Consider the following 19445-nt stretch of genomic DNA (forward strand, 5'->3'; position numbering starts at 1 on the left):
TGATGTCTGGCTTCAGTACCTCCTTATCAGTAGAAGGTCTGAAAGCAAAACAAAGGTGAGTTCATATGACCAAATAAAGAGCATGCAAGTGAGTGACAGCGTGCAGAGTTTGGGAGTTTTCACATAACTTTTATTTAGACTTGATGTGCAAAAAGAGAGACACACGGAGAGTTCATAATCAGGCATGTTGGTGAGAGTTGTCTTGCTTGCCTCTTTCTGACAATTTCAGAGGGCACCATAACAAAATCAAGCAGAAGTGTTTTTGTTTGTTAAATGTAAAGGGCTTCGGTGAAGTACATTGCACTATCCAGGCTAAGAGTGAACTGAAACTGAATTAAAGAAAAGGTTTGTGCTTGTGAGATTTTTCATGCTGCATTTATCCCTGTTGCTCATGCTAGCCATTAAGATCCCTTCCCAGCGTGTTTCCAGTCAAAGGAGTCTTAAATCTGTGCAAAAATGTATTATCAAATGTTTATCTGTGGCTAATAAGGCTCCCATGGTGTTTTTATAATGTGAATTACCAATTTTATGCACACATGCTACAAATGTTGAAAATAACTTAATCACTTTGACAACACAAGTGCTCCAAACAATGATGGATCTAGCCATGGACTAATGCTAAACTAACAGTTCATATTAGAAATAATAGATATCTTAATCATGTGATATTGACATTACAATAAACTGGACAAACTCGCCTTATCATCAAACACCACTAACAGATAGCTGTCTTCAAAACTTGCAAACTCAAGGATCACAAAAGTGCACCCCACTGTCCATCACTTTTTTGTGTCCCTGGAAACACTTCCACTGTGTCATGAGTTTTTGCAGAAAATTGATGAAGTTGTTTTCTAGATTTGTAGCAAATTTGTGCTTTTGCATGTGTTTTCTTGGAGTGTAATTGAGATCTCAGGGCCACTGAATGTCATACCCAGTGTGAACAGGAGGAATTATAACCACAGCAGACAGACCTGATTGGGATTGTGAAACTTGCAAACCTTTTACTCTCAGCTTGGTTAGCCTATATGAAATGCTGCAGAACTAAACTTTGCTGCAGCACATCACCACTACTGCAGCCTGAGTGTTTGACTGACTCTTACAGGATATAAACTCGATTAAATCTTGGGAAAAGTGAGACATCTGAGTTAATGCTGATTAGAGCTGGGAAACTTGAGACTGTGGAGTGCATCACAAACTGAACAAGCTCCTGCAAGGAAACTCCATGCCAACTGTGAGCTGCCATCATCACAACAGGACAGAGAAGTGTGAGAAGAGAGAAGAGATCATTTGGCATAAAAACAAAACAAAACAAACTTTATGATAATGATTGTGATATCGTAGTGGATTTCTACAGTGAACAGGACAGCTAATCAGCACTTTCAAATTTTGATGATTTCTTTAAAATTTTCTTCCTCGCACTGACTGCGTAAGAAACGGTGAAGGTGGCTATAGAGAAGAGCCGTGTTTTTCCCGGTAAAGACCGACTCATCATCTTGGCCGGTTTCCAGCCAATGCGGGGCAGGAAGAGAGGAGTGGCAGGGATCCAGGGCAGGGAGGAGAGGCCGCGCTGCACTGTGTCTTTAAGCTCCAGTGAACTCCATCAGGGGGAGACGCTGTGCAAACTATCATTGTGCTGTGCGCTCATCGCTGTGGCGGGACCTGTTTCTGTGTTACTACTGCGGTGGATGGGATCTGGGGATCTAGTGTTTTCTGTGTGTTTGTCAAAGGCGCAGGATGGTTGAAGCGCATGGAGCTGAGTAAAAGGCTCCGAAAACGCCTCATCATGGGCTGTCAATGGGTTGTGTTTGCCTCGCATCTTCTTTTGCTGCCTCTAACAGGTAAGAAAAACACTCCAACCTTACAACCTTGTGTCGCTTTAGTGACTGGTGGTGTGTCTGTGTTTCCCACAGTGACTCTATTAGGACCTTATCAATTATGTCACTGCTATCTTAGTCTTAGATAGACGAGTTTTCTTAGAGAGTTTATGATGATTGTAAATGTGTTTGCCCGTGCTAAAATGTACAGTAGTCTATATATTTCTATATGTTCTGCTTTTGTGTTGAAGTCCTTGTATATCCTTTTATAAGTATTTTCATGTACACAAGTTATTCCTATGTGTTTTTCCAATGCCACTATTAAAGTCTGTATGTCATTAATTAGACCAAACTCAGGTAGAACCCGCCGAGAATAAAAACCATTCCGTATCTGCGCATGTTTTAGTTTTTCAGGTGTAGAGCAAGGAAATACTCTGTCATTCAGTTTGTGGACACGTGGTTCAGTGGAATTGAATCGGTGCAGTGTCAGCTCAAGTTTACAGATCATATCAGGGCTCATTTGCATAACCGTGTTTCGAGGTATACGTGTTGTAGATGCCTTTGGGTTGCTCTAGTCTTGGCAGGCAACAAGTGTGTGTGCGTGTGTGTGTGTGTGTGTGTGTGTACGTGCGTGCGTGCGTGTGAACGCCTGAGCGTTTAGTGTGGGGCTGTGTTGAGGACGATCAATAATTTATCCCACCAAAATAAAAGGGATTAGGTTGTGCGCCTTATCTTAGGCAGAAGAAACAAAGAAGAGGCGCATCTTTCAACGCCAACACGCCCTGCAGCCCTGCAGCTCTCTGACATCCAACAGCCCCGGACTGTTGAGATGGGCGCTGTTTTTGTTTAGTCATACAACAGCCGCAGGTTTTGAGTGTAACCTTTCTTTTACTCAGATGACTCTCTGAATCTACAGCAAACATTTGTTTGTTTGTTCGTTACTCCCAAAATGTGAAAAATATGAATATGAATTACGACTTCATACAACCACGGAATCTTTAAAATCCTTTTTAAATCCTACACACAGGTACACACACACAGACATACGCACACACACAAACATGCACAGCCAGACACTGGCTCACCTTAATTTACAGAGACTCACTCCTAAACCATAATTGGGCTAGTACAGTCCCACCCAAACACTTGTTTACCCTAACATGACTTCACCTTAAAAAGTAATAACTCTTGGTATGGGGATGTCCTTTTTGTCCCCATGATGCAACAGTGTAAACATAAACAACATGAGTGAAGGAGGACATGGTTCAATACTAAGACATTTTTCATTGAAGTCTCAAAACCAAGTCAGTTTGACCCTAACATGAGGTTAAGAGGTTAGTTTTTGAATTGTTTGTTAGATTGTTAACTATTTCTACAGGACATATGATATCTATAAGAGCCTTCTAGTAAAGCTAGTCCATTAATTTTTTTTAGTTGTAATCTTTTGGATTCCTTTAAATAAAGAAAAATTGAACAATTTTTTCACATAAATTGAGGCAGAAAAAAAGGATGTTTTATGCAAAAACATAGTGAGGGAGCCAAGACCACAAGTCCTCTACATGTACAAATGAAACCTGTACCCACTGTTGCAAAACACAAATTGTTAAAGATAGATTGGTATTTTAAAGGGGAGTCAGTTTGCACCCACATTGGGTCTTCTCCCTGCTGTTTCAGTTTTGCCAGGCCTGAAGGCACAACAGTCACATGAAAATCCTGCTCTTGAAATGGCGCCTATCATGTGGAAAACAGCACAAAAAATGGAAAGAAAAAAACATGGGAGGGGGTTAGCTGTTGAGTTTTAAACTGAGATGAAATGTTTAGTTTACTCATCTTAAGGGAGTGGGTTTATGGGCCTTTAATGCATGATTACTCAGGGGGTAGACAGTTCATAATTATTGATTGTTCAATTGCGCCATCGTGGTTAGATAGCACTCTGTCTTCAGGGGCTCTGTGCCAATCGTACCATTCTATTTAACCATCACATTAGGCACTCTATCCTGTTTTACCCCCTGTATAGGACTGAAGTGATTAATTGATTAGCTGATTGAAAGAAAAACGTGCAACTTGAAATCTTCAAGTAAACTTTCAAAGATCATTTATCACGTCAGTCATTTTTTGAACCAAAAGTAGGCTACCAAACACTGTTTCATCACAGCCTCTCTATTGTGAGGCTTTGCTGCTTTTCTTACACCATCTTGGTCTTTAAGTAAATTTTGATGAGAATTTTTCATTATTTTTTAAAACTATTTTACAGTCTAAGCTCCTCTACTCACTCCTTCCTGTTTTTTTCCGTCTGTGCTGGAGCTTTACCCGAACCCAATACAAGCTTCAGCCGTAGCCTTTCATCAACCTTACTGTTTGCCCTCTGTTCCAGTGTGGAGCGATCCAGTCATCTCGCCCAGCGGTCCCCACATAGTTGTTCCCAAGAGGGGGAAGCTGGAGCTGCGTTGCCATGACAACACCACAACGCCTGGCGCCCCATCCAGCTTGAGGTGGCAGCGGGAGAGGCCTCGCAGGCTGGAGGGAGAGGTGGAGGAGGGTGGGGTGGTGTACGTCAAGGTGCCGTCAGTGCAGGCCATCCACATGGGCCGTTATGTGTGTGTCAACAACAGCACGCTGGAACACAGCTCCATCTATGTTTATGTGAAAGGTGGGTTGTTGACGAAGATGTAGCTTGTGATTGTACATGTGTGTATCCATCAAATGACATTTATTAAACCAAATATCCGTCTCTCTCTCCTCTCCTCAGACCCCCAGCATGCCTTCCAGCGCACCATAGTGAACAACATCCTTGTGCGCGCAGGTGAGAACTGCACCATCCCCTGTGTTGTGACTGACCCTGGGGTCACTCTCCTGGCTCTGGAGACCTGTGACGGACAATCTCTGCCCTTCGGTATGAGTTACCACAGCAACCTCCAGCGAGGCGTCATCATCAGCAACGTGAGAAAGGACTATGAGGGCTGTTACATATGTGTGGGGCAGCTCGGTGGACTCAAAGTGACATCTACCCAATACACCGTGGACGTACGACTTGGTAAGGAAGAAATATGATGGCCAGGCCAGAGTTGTAATATATTCTATTCAAAGACTAGGTAACACTTTACAATAAGGGTCCCTTAATTAACGTTAGTTAGTACATTATTAAACATTAATATATAAACTAATGTGTTAATTAATGCTGAGTAATGCATACATAATGATAACTAATTACATTATTCAACTTTTATTATTACTTAATAATTTATTAAAGCAGAAGTAAGCAATATATTTGTGTTAATATAAGTCTTAAATAGTTATATCTTCCGACAGCAATCACTTACATAGAGTGTTTGGACCGAAACACGGGTCTGTCAGTCCCTCTGCTCTGCTCTGAGCCAAGGAGAAAACTTTTCTCGTATCCTACAGTTTTTATCCAATGAGGAGAGAGAACGGCATGCAGGGCTGTGTGTGCAGCCAAGGGACGCCGTGAATGTGGTGACGTAGGGACGAGGACTGTTATGGTGCGTTCAAGGCAGCCCATAACTTTTTTTTTCCGACCTGTGAAGTCATACCAGTTCGATCTGGTACGAGTTCACGGGTCGGAAGTTACGAGTGGCCGTTAGAGTGCACTTTCACAGGTAAAACAGGTCGGAAAAACACGAGTGGGTTGCCTGGAACGCTACAAAATCGTAAGTTGTGACTTGAAGCTGTAATTTACGGTTTCAAAAGCCTGCCTGGAACGCAGCATTAGCCAAAACGACCGGATCGCTTACTTCTGCTTTAACTAACTTTGAGTAGTAAACATTAATTAACTGCTTACTAATAGGCTACATTAATTAATGTGTTTCCTAATCCTAAGTAATACATAATAATGATTGTTAATATATCTGTAAACAGTTAATCAATGCTTAATAATGTACTAACTAACGTTAATTAAGGGACCCTTATTGTAAAGTGTTACCTATTGAATGTTGTATGTGAAGCTGTTGTGAGAAACTAAGCAAGAGAAAGGCTTCTGTTGCACTGACAGTCAATTTGTATAGTCAGAAAAAGGCGTGCCTGTTATATCAGTGTGGTGTCACAAAGGATAGTTTTGTTTCTCAGCCTGAAAGCAGCTCTTTGCTCCGAGTGATGGTCTTAGTGGAAATAAAAGCCAAAGCATTTACCTTTTCTGATGCTTTGGGGACCCTACAGTTATGTCCCTACAGTTGTGTCAAAGTAAACAGTGGGGTTAAGACCAAAATTGTTCAAAACCTTGCAGCTGGATGTTTAAAACAAAGGCAGTGGGTGGTCAGTGTGTCCGAGAACTTACTCGTGTGTGGAGGAATGAAAAATCACATGTGAAGTCAGTACGTTGACGGCAGTTTGTTGTTTAACAGGTATAAAGTGCTTTATGTTTGCTGTGCTAATTGAGTTGTGGTGTTACTGTGGCAACATTTGCTAATTTGCAGTAAACACACTAATACACAACGCTCGGGCTGGTTCATTTTCAGTTCAGTTCCTTAATTTATGAGATCCCATTGAGATCTCATTTTCAAGGGAGACACACATTCATGTTAAATTGGCACAACAAAGTAGAAATAATGATGAGTAGGTGAAATCAGAGAGTCACCAAAAATTCATGTTACCAAAGCACAACCCAATAAAAAAAAGAAAAAAAAGAAACAGTAAGTCAAATTCTCAAATTGTCACAGAAGTGTTTTCTCCCTCAGGCTGAAATCTGTCTTGACCTTTTTCCAAGTTCAAGCTTTGTGGCACTGAATAGGAAAGAGTACTGACATCTGAGATTAAACAGGATCTATAAAGGGCACGAGCACATTTAAAACTGACTCTGTAAACAAAAGGCAGGCAGTCTGTTAAGCAAGAAACACTCTCCAATTACTGTAGTAGTAAAGCTGTAGCAGCTGTTTCTTGCATTTAAAACATGTTAAAAAACATTAACGTTAATTTCCAAAATGAAAAATAGGGAGTGTTCAAATGAATCTCACAAGAAAAATAATAATTTAAAATACCAAGGTACTTTAATTTTTTCATTTTTCAGTTTCATTAGAAGATGTAATTGACCTCTCTCAGGTAAACATTCAGAGAAACCAAATCCTGCAAGGTCGGACAATGGGTCCGGGAGGGCTGGGCTTAGGGTATACTTAGTAGCTGCTTTGTTGTGAGTTCACAAAGTTACAGAAGTCCTGATGGCTCCGCTGAGTTTATAAATGCAAGCTGTGTACATTTCTCTGTGGTATTAGCTCTTTGATACTTTCACAGTGTCAATACGGAACCAAGACTTTAACCAAAAAAAAAAGACAAATAAATCCCACTTTACACAATATGGGGCCTTTAAAAGAAGAAATTGCTTAAAAGTTGTATTTAGTCGTAAGCTAATGTTATGGACGTGCATGAGATAATGTTAAGGGATTTCAAAGCCAGAGGGATTGATCCACTGAGGACAATGCGGTTTAAACTAAGATGAAAATATTATTTTAGTTTATTCATCTTAAGGGAATGGGTTTATGGGCCTTTAATGCATCATTCATTAAAGGCCCCACAAAATAGTTATTGAGATATTTCAATCTGGACCACAGAGCCGGACCAACTGACCAACAGACAGACTGACGTTGTAAGAGCCACTAGCAAAGCTGAACATCTACATTAGAGGCCATGAAGTATCAGACATCATTATCATCATGGAAGCCATCAGACAGCAATCAAACTACCTAACCATCTACATTGCAGATGTTGGAAGAGTTTTAGGTCTTTTACAATATGAAAGCAGTTTAAGTAGACGTCAGTGGAGACTGATCACATTTCTGGCCCTGCACTGCATCAGTATTTTCAGTCTGGTCTGCAGTGAAAAGACGGCAAACAGAGACAGGCTGGGAGGAGTAATGGGGTAGTGTCCTCACGCCTGATGGAGAGAGGGACGGAGAAAGGAGACATGAGGGAGGAGCAGAGGGATTAGAGTCCCATACTGAACAAAGCTTGGTAACGGTGCATGAAAACCGTGTTTGGGGTAAATAGAATTACTGCAGCCTTCGTCAAACACAGCCACTGAAGTGACGTCAGTATGGATTTATTGGCGGGAATTAATCATGGGTATGCAAGCACTATACTTGTGTGCACTGTCATGTGAATATAAATGTGCATTAGCAAGTGTTTGTGCAGGACTGCAGGCCCAGTCATTACAGCATACAAATAAGGTATTTCATTACTGTAGTAATTTTTTGCTTCAGAAGTTTTTCTTCAGCAACATTTTTGATTAAAAGAGAAATACAATGAATATAGGAATAAAATAAAAAATAACAATAAATGAGAAGGGCAAAGGTCATGACCCGAGTCACCCAAGTGTTACTGTGACTGTTTTAGGAGCAAATGTCCTGGAAGCAAATACATTCAGAGCAAGATGGAAGAGTTTTTATGAATGTACTGATTTGGATGAGCTCGACCAGGTTCACCAGTTATGATACCGACACCTTTCCATTTCTTGATCCAGTTCCAGTGGTACCTCCAGTGATCACGCTGTCCCAGAAAGACACTGTCATCTTGAGGAAAGGAGAGCGATTTGAGCTCACCTGCAGCTCTACCAACGTCAACCCTGACTTCAGTCTCAAGTGGGACGTCCCTGAAACAGCGGTGAGACAGATGTATACGGATCAGTGTGCAAAACAGACAGCTGCTCCTCTGGGTGGCTGAATGGTTAAAAGTGAAACACTCTTGTCTTTCTTTCATATATTTTTATACAGTTAAATATCTAAACTGAAATCATGCAAAAGACTGAGTAGTATTGATATTTCAAATTTTATTAATAACATTAGGTAACACTTTATTTTAAGGGGTCCTTGTTCCTGTGTATCTACTGTACCTAATTAATTACAGTGTAATTACCTATGTAACCGTATGTAATAACATGTACTTACATTGTAAATACATAGTGTATTTTGGTGTACTTACAGGTCCTTGTTACACTTGTAATAAGAAATGCTTGTGCAAAGAGAGAGGCCACTTTGGCATTTCTTATTACAAGTGTAACAAGGACCTGTAAGTACACCAAAATACACTATGTATTTACAATGTAAGTACATGTTATTACATACGGTTACATAGGTAATTACACTGTAATTAATTAGGTAGATACACAGGAACAAGGACCCCTTAAAATAAAGTGTTATCTAACATTATATTGTACAGTTATGCTGGGTTACATGCTTAAAGACTGTTTCTGGCATTTGTAAGACAAATTATTTTGAAAATAGACTTGGACTAAGTAAATAAGGACAGACTTACAATAACGTAAAAAGTGTAGAAAAACATATGTTTTGAACTCTATGTTGGCGATACAGAGGTAGGGCTAATTTGCATGTTAATGGTAGCACAGATACTAAATGAGGTCAAAGGTGTAGTTACGTCCAAGCCATTTTAAGGTAACAAATGGATTTTCTTTCATGGAAAATACACCTAAACATGTAATTTTGAGCCACAGACATTTGTTTTTAAGTGAATTTAATCAATTCAACATTAAAACATAATAACTTGGAGTATTGTTTAAGCACATTTAAGTAAAGCATGATACAGTATACTGTATGTAAAGCACTGGATCTGTGTTGTATTTCACCTTTGACTCATATGTTCCACAGCATACTAGTGAATCTCAGGCCTCACACATCCTGCCTGGCTCACGTGGTTATGAGCGAGCCATCATGCTCTTAATCCCAGCTGTCAACCAGTCAGATTCAGGCACCTACCGCTGCTATGCCCACAATGAGAGAGGCACCAGTGTCATGATGCTGCAGCTGGACATCCGTGGTGAGTGGATTATGTGCATGTACCTTTGTGCATGTGTGTGAGACAAAACAGAAAAATACTTCTGTGGTTTCTAAATTCATAATGTTACAAAGAATGAAATACAACATAGGGATACAGGCAGGTGTGTTTGGAAGCTTCACAACATGCACTGAGGTAATTCATGGACATTCATGGCCCCTTGGTCTGACAACAACCAGACTGAAGACAAACTGTCAACAATGTGACCTGTAAAAATTTGTACAAAGAATGGAGCCAAGTATTCACACACAGAACAATGTTTTTCCAAGAAGTTATCATCTTTCATTTGCATCTTCTCTATATTAGTGAGTGGATGCCTCAGAGAAACATGTATCATGATTCAAAGTGAGTTATTGTAAACCAGTTATTGTATTAACTTAAATGATTTGTCATTCCAGTCACATCTGTGAAAATGTTCTGTTCAAACGACAGACACTGTGAGATTACATGACATGAGTCCTGCATATGTGTTGTGTTTTTGAGGCATAACAGGCAAAGTTCACAAGTCTAATTATACATCACTGAGGTATTTGTCAGTAAATGTTACAAACTGGTGAGGAATCTGGAGTAGATCTAGCTGTAGTTGTACTGGGATGCTTCTAGATGTAAATGTGCGTGGAGGGGGGTTAAGATGGTAGATAACAGTACATCTATAAAAAAAATATGCCTTAATACAGTGAATGGACCCTGCTGAACTGAAATAATGACACATACGATAGTTGTTGCTTTTATATTAAATGAAATTGACGCAAGTGTATGGAGTACACAGAAAACGGACATATCAAGAATGTTTTCCTTTAGTCATACAACTTTCTGTTCTCCAGATCAGGGATTCATCGCAATGTTAGGGAGTCCAGGTCCAATCCAGGCAGATGTTAAAGAGGGGGAGAGCCTGACTCTCAGAGTAGAGTTTGATGCCTATCCTTCACTCAGCGCCCTGTTCTGGTCCTACAATGGCAAGCGGCTCCTCAACACCACAGAGCACGTCATCACCATCCATCGCCACAAGTACAGGTACAGTAAGTTGAAAGTGTGTCAAAGCAAACGACTGTAAGTGCATGTGCACGTGCACACACAAACTCTATTAAATGTATGTTTTTCTCATCAGATACATCACTGAGCTGAGACTAGTGAGGGTTCTCGGCTCAGAGGGCGGCATCTATAAGCTCTCAGCCAATCATGAGGATGCATCAGTCGACCAGTCGTTCCACGTGTACGTCAACAGTAAGTACTCTCACAGCTGTCTCATATGTTTAGTTAAAACACAATTTCATTGGAACGGTGGAAAATGACGACACATGCCATTAAAAAATGACACAAATCTGGGGTGGTGTTTAGCTCAGTTGGTAGAGCACCCGCCCCATGTGTGGAGACTATAGTCCTCACTGCAGGCGACCCCGGATCGAATCCTGTGCCGAGCGGCCCTATTCTGCGTGTCAACCCCCCCCCTCTCTGCCTCCCATTCTCTCTCTTGACTCTCCTGTACATTAAAGGCAAAAAAGCCCCAAAAAATATACTTAAAAAAAAAGAATAAAAATAACACAAATCTACCTTACGTTCATATCTATTGGATACAGTATTTATTTTAACATGTTTGTAAAATCTCTCTGTTTTGTCTCTGCAAGGTAAGCCTGTTATCATCGCTCAGGAGGGGCCTGTTGATGGACAGGTGCGGTGTATTGCTGCAGGTTACCCAGTCCCTAAAATCAGCTGGTATTTTTGTGAGCCGCCCCACACTAGGTATGTTGTTGTATCCCATTTATCTTGCTTTGCTAACATTGTTAGATTCTCTATTTATCTGTTCTCTAAATATGTCAAACCTGGCCGTTGGCTCCACCCGGTTTGTTGATACAGGGTTCAGTGGCATTGAATAGTGCAGTCCTCTCAACTTGTCAGCTCAAGTTTACAGATCATATCAGTGCTCATTTGCATAACTGTGTTTTGAGGTGCAACAGGAGACACCTTGGAGTGGCCATCTCACTTTTTAAAGCACATTTGTGTGATTTATTGTTGTTAGAAACTTAGAAAGAGTTAGACCTGATCAGATGGGAATCATCTTCATTAAACAGAACAGTCAGTGAAGAGACAGAAAAAATCACCTTTATATGACTAAAAGAAAAAAAAAAAGTTATTTTCTGCTGTAATCAGGAACTTTATAACCTCTCAATAGATGCTCACACCTGCCCAACGTCACCCAACTGGAGTCTCCGGATGTTACCATGGTGACAGAGTCTGCGTTTGGTAAGAGTGAGGTGGAGAGTCGACTGAACGTCACTAAGGAGCACGCACACTACCACACCCTGGAGTGTGTGGCAAGCACAGAGGGAGAAGAGGCCTACACACTTTTCCTCATCAGTGGTACGATACTGTAAAATCTCACACATACACAAGTTTGTGTTTGTACCAAACCATAAAGATGGTTGCATATGTAAACAAAGGCACAGAGACACACAAACCCATTGACACTGTGTCTGCACAGACCTGGTGTGTGGTTACTGGGTACAGACTGATTAAGATTAGTGTATGCTGACTATGCAGGCTGGGATTATATGGTGTAGCGTAGACGCACTAATCCTTGTCACACAAACAAACACCACTGCTGCAGCTGTCTGTCTTAACTCTGGAGGGAGAGGATGCTGTGTGTGTGTGTGTGGGGGGGGGGGTATACTTGAAAGCCCCGTGTGGGGTCTGATTGTGGGCTCATCGGTGTGTGTTTCCTCTCAGAACGCACTGTCCCCCATAAACTCTTCACTCCTCTCCTGACTGGCATGGTGGCCACTGGCGTCTTACTCAGCCTCATTCTGCTGGTGCTGCTGTATAAGTACATGCAGGTAAGATGGAAAATAAATCACACAGTCATTACTGAAATGAAGAAGCGTTTTAATCTCAGGAAAAGTAATAAATCTCTCCTAACTCACATAAATCTCCAAATGGTTTGGTAGTTTCTGGCAAAGGGCCCACTCTCCTTTACCAAGGACTCATGCCTCCATCTTGCTGAGTATGTTTAAGTTAGAAACAGCTTGTTGAGATCAGACTTGTTTCTGTGCTACATTCGATATTCTTCAAATAGCAGTAGAAACCTGTCCTTTTAATCAATATGAATGTGTCCTAATGAATCTGAAACGAATCAATCAACCATTCAAAGTGCAGATACGCTGCTGCTAAAGGCTTTTTTGACACCAAGATCACGACTCGAGCCATTCATTTGCCCCCACAGCATGCTGCTCTTATCGCACTCAGATGAGTCAGACTCCTTGAGAACTAGTTTATGAATTCACACAGGGATCATCAGAGGAAAGTCTAGACCAGGGCTGACAACTAAAGTGCACTGAGTAATCTGAAATTGAATAGAAGAGTGATGAGAAAAGGCCAAATATGTGAGCAGCGCAAACATCTAGTCATGGACTATACAACAAACAATCCCAGGAAACACATCTGCACTCACTTTCTCTATGTATAGGCCTATATATCACTGCTCTCTCTCCTCTCTCAACTTCAACAGAAACCAAAGTTTCAAATCCAATGGAAGGTCATTGAGAGTATCCACGGCAACAACTACATTTACATTGACCCCACGCAGCTGCCGTATGACTCCAAATGGGAGTTTCCTCGACAAAAACTACGCTTCGGTAAGGCCGTTTCATTATGAGAAAACACATCCGTAGGCAAGCTAGTGTGATTGTTAACTGTGTGTGTGTGTGTGTGTGTGTGTGTGTGTGTGTGTGTGTTTCTAAAGGTAAAACCCTTGGTTCTGGGGCTTTTGGAAAGGTAGTGAGGGCCACAGCATATGGACTATGCTCTGCAGATACCGTTACAACTGTCGCTGTTAAGATGCTCAAACGTAAGTTTGCTTGTCTGTCCCTGAGTCTGTGTGTTTTAAGAACATTAAAAAGAATGCATACACTGGTGGAAAAAGCTAATTGTATTTACTCAAGTACTGTACTTTAAAAAGTAACTACACACTGAGCCAGAAAGCAGTGTTTTGTCATGGTCCAACTGTCTGTAAGTAGTCAGCAGTAATTTTTCTTGCAAAAATTCAATGTGGATAATTATTAGAGGCTTAAAGAAAAAAAAAAAAAAAGTAAAAAAAAAAAGTGTCCCTCTTCTCTAAGATAGTAATCATCTCACAAGACACAAATAAAGTAGTTAAAGCTAGCTCTGCCTTTACCAGTTCCAATAAAAGCGGTTCATACTAATTGATGCATCAGTATTAACCCTCTAATGTTGTATAGAGTAAAACATTAGTGACAGTGACTTTTAATGGACTAATGTGATAGTGCTGTATTTGTATTTTTACCAGTGTAATGGATGTGTGTGTGTGTGTGTGTGTGTGTGTGTGTGTGTGTGTGTGTGTGTGTGTGTGTGTGTGTGTGTGTGTGTGTGTGTGTGTGTGTGTGTGTGTGTGTGTGTGTGTGTGTGTGTGTGTGTGTGATCTGATGATGTCATCCCAGCCAATGCTCACTCCACGGAGAAGGAGGCGCTGATGTCAGAGCTGAAAGTTCTCAGTTACCTTGGAAACCACGTCAACATCGTTAACCTGCTGGGAGCCTGCACCATCGGAGGTGAGAGGAGGAGCCACGGCAACGAACTGTGGAACCTGTAAACCTATTGCACCAGTTTGATTATGTTATTTATTTATTGACTCTTTTATGGTAATGAGTTCTGTTTGCATGATTGTGTTGAAAGTTTAGACATTTATATGATCATGCACTGACTTGCTGCTACACTCAGCCAATATGTTCATTTTATTAGAAATCAGATACTGGGCAGTCAGTATTGATATGAAGATGTGATGCACTTTGACTGGTCGCAAATTAACTGTGCAGTTTATCAATATTATCTACCTGTCTGGCCCTTCACATTGATTATAATGCAGCATTTAAATGATACTCTAATCCAATATGCATGAGTAAGTTGTTGCAGAGAAACACTGAACACTTAAGATGTGTATTGTGCCAAAAACATTATTCAAAGATATTGACTGATATTGATAAATATGTAAAAATATGTTTTAACACAACATTTTGAGAGCAGCCTTAAAACACACACAAACTGGTGCCCGTTGCTTCTTTTCATTAGAGCTTTCAGTTTCTGTTTCCTTTTCATTGTTATTTGTTGTCATGTGATTTCAAAACCAGTGAGTGGGGTTTCTTTTTTATCTCTCTATCCTGCCAGGCCCAATTTTGGTGATCACTGAATACTGTTGCTATGGCGACCTTCTCAATTTCCTGCGCAGAAAAAGAAATTCTTTCCTCAATTCCCAAGTTGGTGATGGTTACTATCGCAACGTCTTGAACCAAAATGAGCCTACAAGGTATGTGTGTGTGTGTGTCTTCTTAATAGTGCTATTAAAAACTGATTACCATGTCAAAATGTAATACCTGCATGTGTGTGTCTGTGTGTGTGATTGTGTAGCAGTAGAGAGCTGACTGGTACAGGATATATGCCCATGCGACCCTCTGAGAAAGAACGGCCTTCTCAGTCAGGTAGAAAACCTCTCACTGTGCATTTCCCATCAACACTGCAACACTGCATCAATGTCTACTTAAACCCAGGTTTCTCGCATTAAAGCTGACAATGTAATCTTCTTGTCTAGATGAAATTGATGAGCTGTCGCTGGACGCTGAAGACCTCCTCAGCTTCTCCTACCAGGTTGCCAAAGGAATGGAGTACATTACTTCCAAGAACGTAAGGCTTTCACAGACTGTGTTAATATTTATGAAGGGCATCTAAACATGCCGCTGCTGGTTTATAAATCACATTATGGCTTAGCGCCAACAGGCTGTACAATGTCGGCCAGAAATGCTTATAGGGTCATAACTTAACACGGTGACGCTGCATTTACTGCAGATCTTAAACTGCGAACAGACAAACTCAGCCAAATTAAAAGTCTCTTGCTTTCTTGTCTGCCATTGGTTGATTTTCTCTAACTATACTTTTTTTTTTACTTTTATTAAATAACACAAGTCCAGACTACTAATTACACAAAATGTTTCCCCTGCTATTGTACCTTAATATATTTTATGTTATTTAAGTGGTAGGAAAATAGTTTTCACTTTTGTATTCTCCATAAAAAACAATTAGCAATATTAATTCAAGGCAACATGACCTCATATCATCTAATACTGACCCCCACATGAAGAGAAGTGTGCTGTGGTACCTACAATGCATCATGCTTATTGAAGCATAATAAACTTGACAGATTAATAATACAGATTGATGATAGAATCCAATTTATTGTAATGAAAAAAGGCCAAATGAATTTAAGCATTTTTAATTGCACGCTTCAAACCTAGCAAAACTGTATTAACCTAAACTGCATCTCCTCCCTGACCCTGCAACCAATATCACTCTTGAATAAACTATGAGAAGATAAACAAACAGAACACGTATTTCTGTGCCCTGTCCTCCTGTTAAAGCATGGTCCCTCCATGAAAAATACTGAAAAAAATGGTCCATTGTCCTACTTTTTTAAAATTCTCTTTTCTGTGTCATATTGTTCCAGTGTATTTTTGTGTTTGCTAAAAGCGCTGTCAGTTTGGCTTTTGTGTTTGAAATTTAACTTGCCTCATTTGCATGTGTGTACTGTCTTGTCACTCATTCACTGATGAAACTAGTTACAAAGTCAGCACTCATTTCCTTGTTTGTGTTTCCTTTGTGCATGTGTGCGTAGTGTGTTCACAGGGATCTTGCTGCCAGAAACATTCTGCTGACTCACGGCAGGGTGGCAAAAATTTGTGACTTTGGTTTGGCACGAGACATCACCACTGACGCCAACTATGTCCTCCGGGGAAATGTGAGTCCGTCACTCTCTCTTTCTGACCTTCCTCCCTTCCTTCCCTCCATCCCTGAAATAGAAAATTGCCACCCATGTTCTCGACTGTTCCTGAGCAGTTTTCCAAATAATGGAGCAGTGAGCTTGACTATGTATGAACAATATGTGTGTCAAAATAATCTCAAGGTTATTTTTGAATACTAAAATATACTGTAGTAGCCTATGTGCGTAACATGTACATGCAAAGCATTATTTGACTGGAAGGAGGAAAATAATAAACATTCTCATTTGTGGAAAAGCTTTGCTAATGCTTAACAGCATTTTTGTAGAATACATATGGTTTCTTTCAGTGACAACAAGGGAAGATTAATCATGTAATTAATGGCTCCTCCTGCAGGCTCGTCTACCGGTCAAGTGGATGTCTCCTGAGAGTATTTTCGACTGTGTCTACACCTTTGAGAGTGACGTGTGGTCCTACGGCATCCTGCTCTGGGAAATCTTCTCTCTGGGTAACATTTCCAGTTAGAGCAGTGCCGTTGCATCTGTTTCATAATGCTTGAGCCATTATTACCATCCATTTGAGCTGACTGGGGCCTTATTAGAGGCTCTGATGATGCTCCCAAGCAGCAACATCACTTAGTGAATCTAATACATAATGTAGCACCAGGAATCAGAAGCATTATATAATCCATGGTTGTTGTTTTTTTTTCAACAAAAATAGTTATTTAAAGGAGCATTATCGCAAATACAGCAGTAATAGCATAAAATAAGCTGAAATATGCAAAAGATGGGTCGGGGGGAGCCATAACTAAATTTACAAAAAAAATCGCCAACAGTATAGTGTCCGTGGGGCAAATGCAGCATTTGTCTTTGTTATGATCCAAGCCGGCCCGGCGCTTGCTGCGTTAAAATGCACTCGGAACTCGCAAATCCGACCTCCGAACCGGACAAATATGCAACAGTAAGTAATGTAGCAGTGTTAGGCTGCTCACAGTCACTGAATCGCTGGTAGAACACTTTGTCTCCACGTCCCTGTGTCTTTCTTCAGCTGTCCTCTCAGCGTTTTAAGGAGGAGGACGTTTCAGTTGTTGTTGTCGTTGTTGTGGTTGTGCGCGACGTAGAGCTGCCGCTTCCACTAGCGAGTTTTCTTTTTCCCGCGATTGCACGTTCATTCGGCCTGGTGAGGGAGGAGGAGGGGGGAGGGAGAAGGAGGGGGGCGGGGGGGGGGGACTAAACGAGGCTGCTCTCTCTCTCTGACAGCTGCCCACTTGTTTATATCTGATAAGCTCCGCCTGGCTCCATCTAGTGGCCGAATTTTGCGATAATACTCCTTTAAAGCATGTGTATATTTTCTGTTGGTGTTGCAGGTAGCAGCCCATACCCTGGGATGCAGGTGGGCGCAGCATTTTATAGGATGATTCAAGAGGGCCACAGAATGAGCAGACCTGAGTTTGCTCCCATTGAAATGTGAGTATTTCTATTTGAGGATATTGGTAAAAATGCTGTCAACATTATTTTATCACCAATTGACCTGAAGATTTTGGGCATCTTTGCTCACAAATATGCAGTATGAACAAAAACACTTTTCTGAAAATATTTGCTCTTATATTAATGTGAATTTTGAGTGGCCACATGCAAATAGATCAGTACAACAAAATGTGCAGGCAGGAAAAGAAAGGTGTGATTGTAGCAGCTAATATAACAGCTGTAATAAAACAGGTTTCTTTACACACTTTTTGTTTAGTTTTTACTGGCTGGACTTGTTTGCATACAGTCTGTTTTTTATAAAGGACACCACAATCTCCTCTGAAGCTAAACCCAGTCTAACCTCTGTAGGTATGACATGATGCTGTCCTGCTGGAGCCACGACCCCCTGAAAAGGCCTTCCTTCAGGAAACTGGTGGAGAGGACTGAACTACTGCTCTCTGAAAAAACCAAGAACGTAAGTATATAAGGATCAATAGAATTTGGCATTTTGTCCTTATTAAAGAATAACAGTGTAGATAATACAGACACGAAACAGCAGCATTTTTAAATCTGTGTGTGTTGCATCTCAGGTTTACCTGATGCTGAGCAACACTCCAGGTCATCCTGAGCAGCAGAGGGCGCCATCACGCAGGTTGAGCTCAGTCTGCAGTACGACAGCACCCACCCAGCCTTTACTGCAGAGCACAGCTGATGTCTTCCTGGACTATGTCTGACACTCACACACACATACATTGACATGCACATATACAATGCTATGAAATACACAACCCCCCTACCTCCCTGATCATTCTGTCCTTTTACTGCACAAAGTGTTAGAGCCAAATACACTGTAAACTACTAACAACAAACACATTCACTCAAACTAACTCTCAAGTGCTGGCCTTCTTGTCACACACACACACACACACACACACACACACACACACACACACACACACACACACACACACACACACACACACATACAGATGCTGTATATACAATCCTACACTGGGCTCTTAGTATTGGCCTCTATCTAATCTTCCCATTGATCTCTGTGGTAGGTATTTTAGGTGCACTGCACATCTATACAAAGTAGACTCAAGCATTGCATCCCATCAGATACATCAGCAGCAGCAGCAGCAGCAGGAGGAGGAGGAGTCTTGGCTCACAACCAGCCTCGGATTACATCTGTAAAATGCTTTGGTGAAAACAGAGACTACAAGAAAATACCTGACCTTGGGAAGTGATATTGGACTGAGGCATGAACAGAGTTTGTGCCTGGTGTCAAAGCTACAAAGAACAAAGAACTTGTTTTCCATTTTAAAGGAGCATTATCGCAAATACAGCAGTAATAGCATAAAATAAGCTGAAATATGCAAAAGATGGGTCGGGGGGAGCCATAACTAAATTTACAAAAAAAATCGCCAACAGTATAGTGTCCGTGGGGCAAATGCAGCATTTGTCTTTGTTATGATCCAAGCCGGCCCGGCGCTTGCTGCGTTAAAATGCACTCGGAACTCGCAAATCCGACCTCCGAACCGGACAAATATGCAACAGTAAGTAATGTAGCAGTGTTAGGCTGCTCACAGTCA

General features: G+C 41.0%; 1 protein-coding gene across 1 annotated transcript; it reads left to right on the forward strand.

Moving 5' to 3' along the window:
• Nucleotides 1–1783: 1783 nt before the first annotated feature.
• On the forward strand, nucleotides 1784–18584 carry kitb (KIT proto-oncogene, receptor tyrosine kinase b; the record flags this gene model as incomplete). Its single annotated transcript, XM_083972387.1, has 21 exons — nucleotides 1784–1838; nucleotides 4189–4464; nucleotides 4564–4848; nucleotides 8281–8420; nucleotides 9422–9590; nucleotides 10433–10622; nucleotides 10717–10832; nucleotides 11234–11348; nucleotides 11779–11966; nucleotides 12333–12439; nucleotides 13111–13237; nucleotides 13345–13449; nucleotides 14060–14170; nucleotides 14784–14922; nucleotides 15024–15094; nucleotides 15205–15296; nucleotides 16282–16404; nucleotides 16781–16892; nucleotides 17751–17850; nucleotides 18220–18325; nucleotides 18441–18584. The coding sequence occupies 21 exons, from the start codon at nucleotides 1784–1786 to the stop codon at nucleotides 18582–18584; spliced, it is 2871 nt and encodes a 956-aa protein (XP_083828513.1).
• Nucleotides 18585–19445: the final 861 nt, after the last annotated feature.

This window comes from Trachurus trachurus (genome assembly GCF_905171665.1).
Source record: "Trachurus trachurus genome assembly, chromosome: 1".
In the NCBI taxonomy this organism is placed as follows: Eukaryota; Metazoa; Chordata; class Actinopteri; order Carangiformes; family Carangidae; genus Trachurus; species Trachurus trachurus.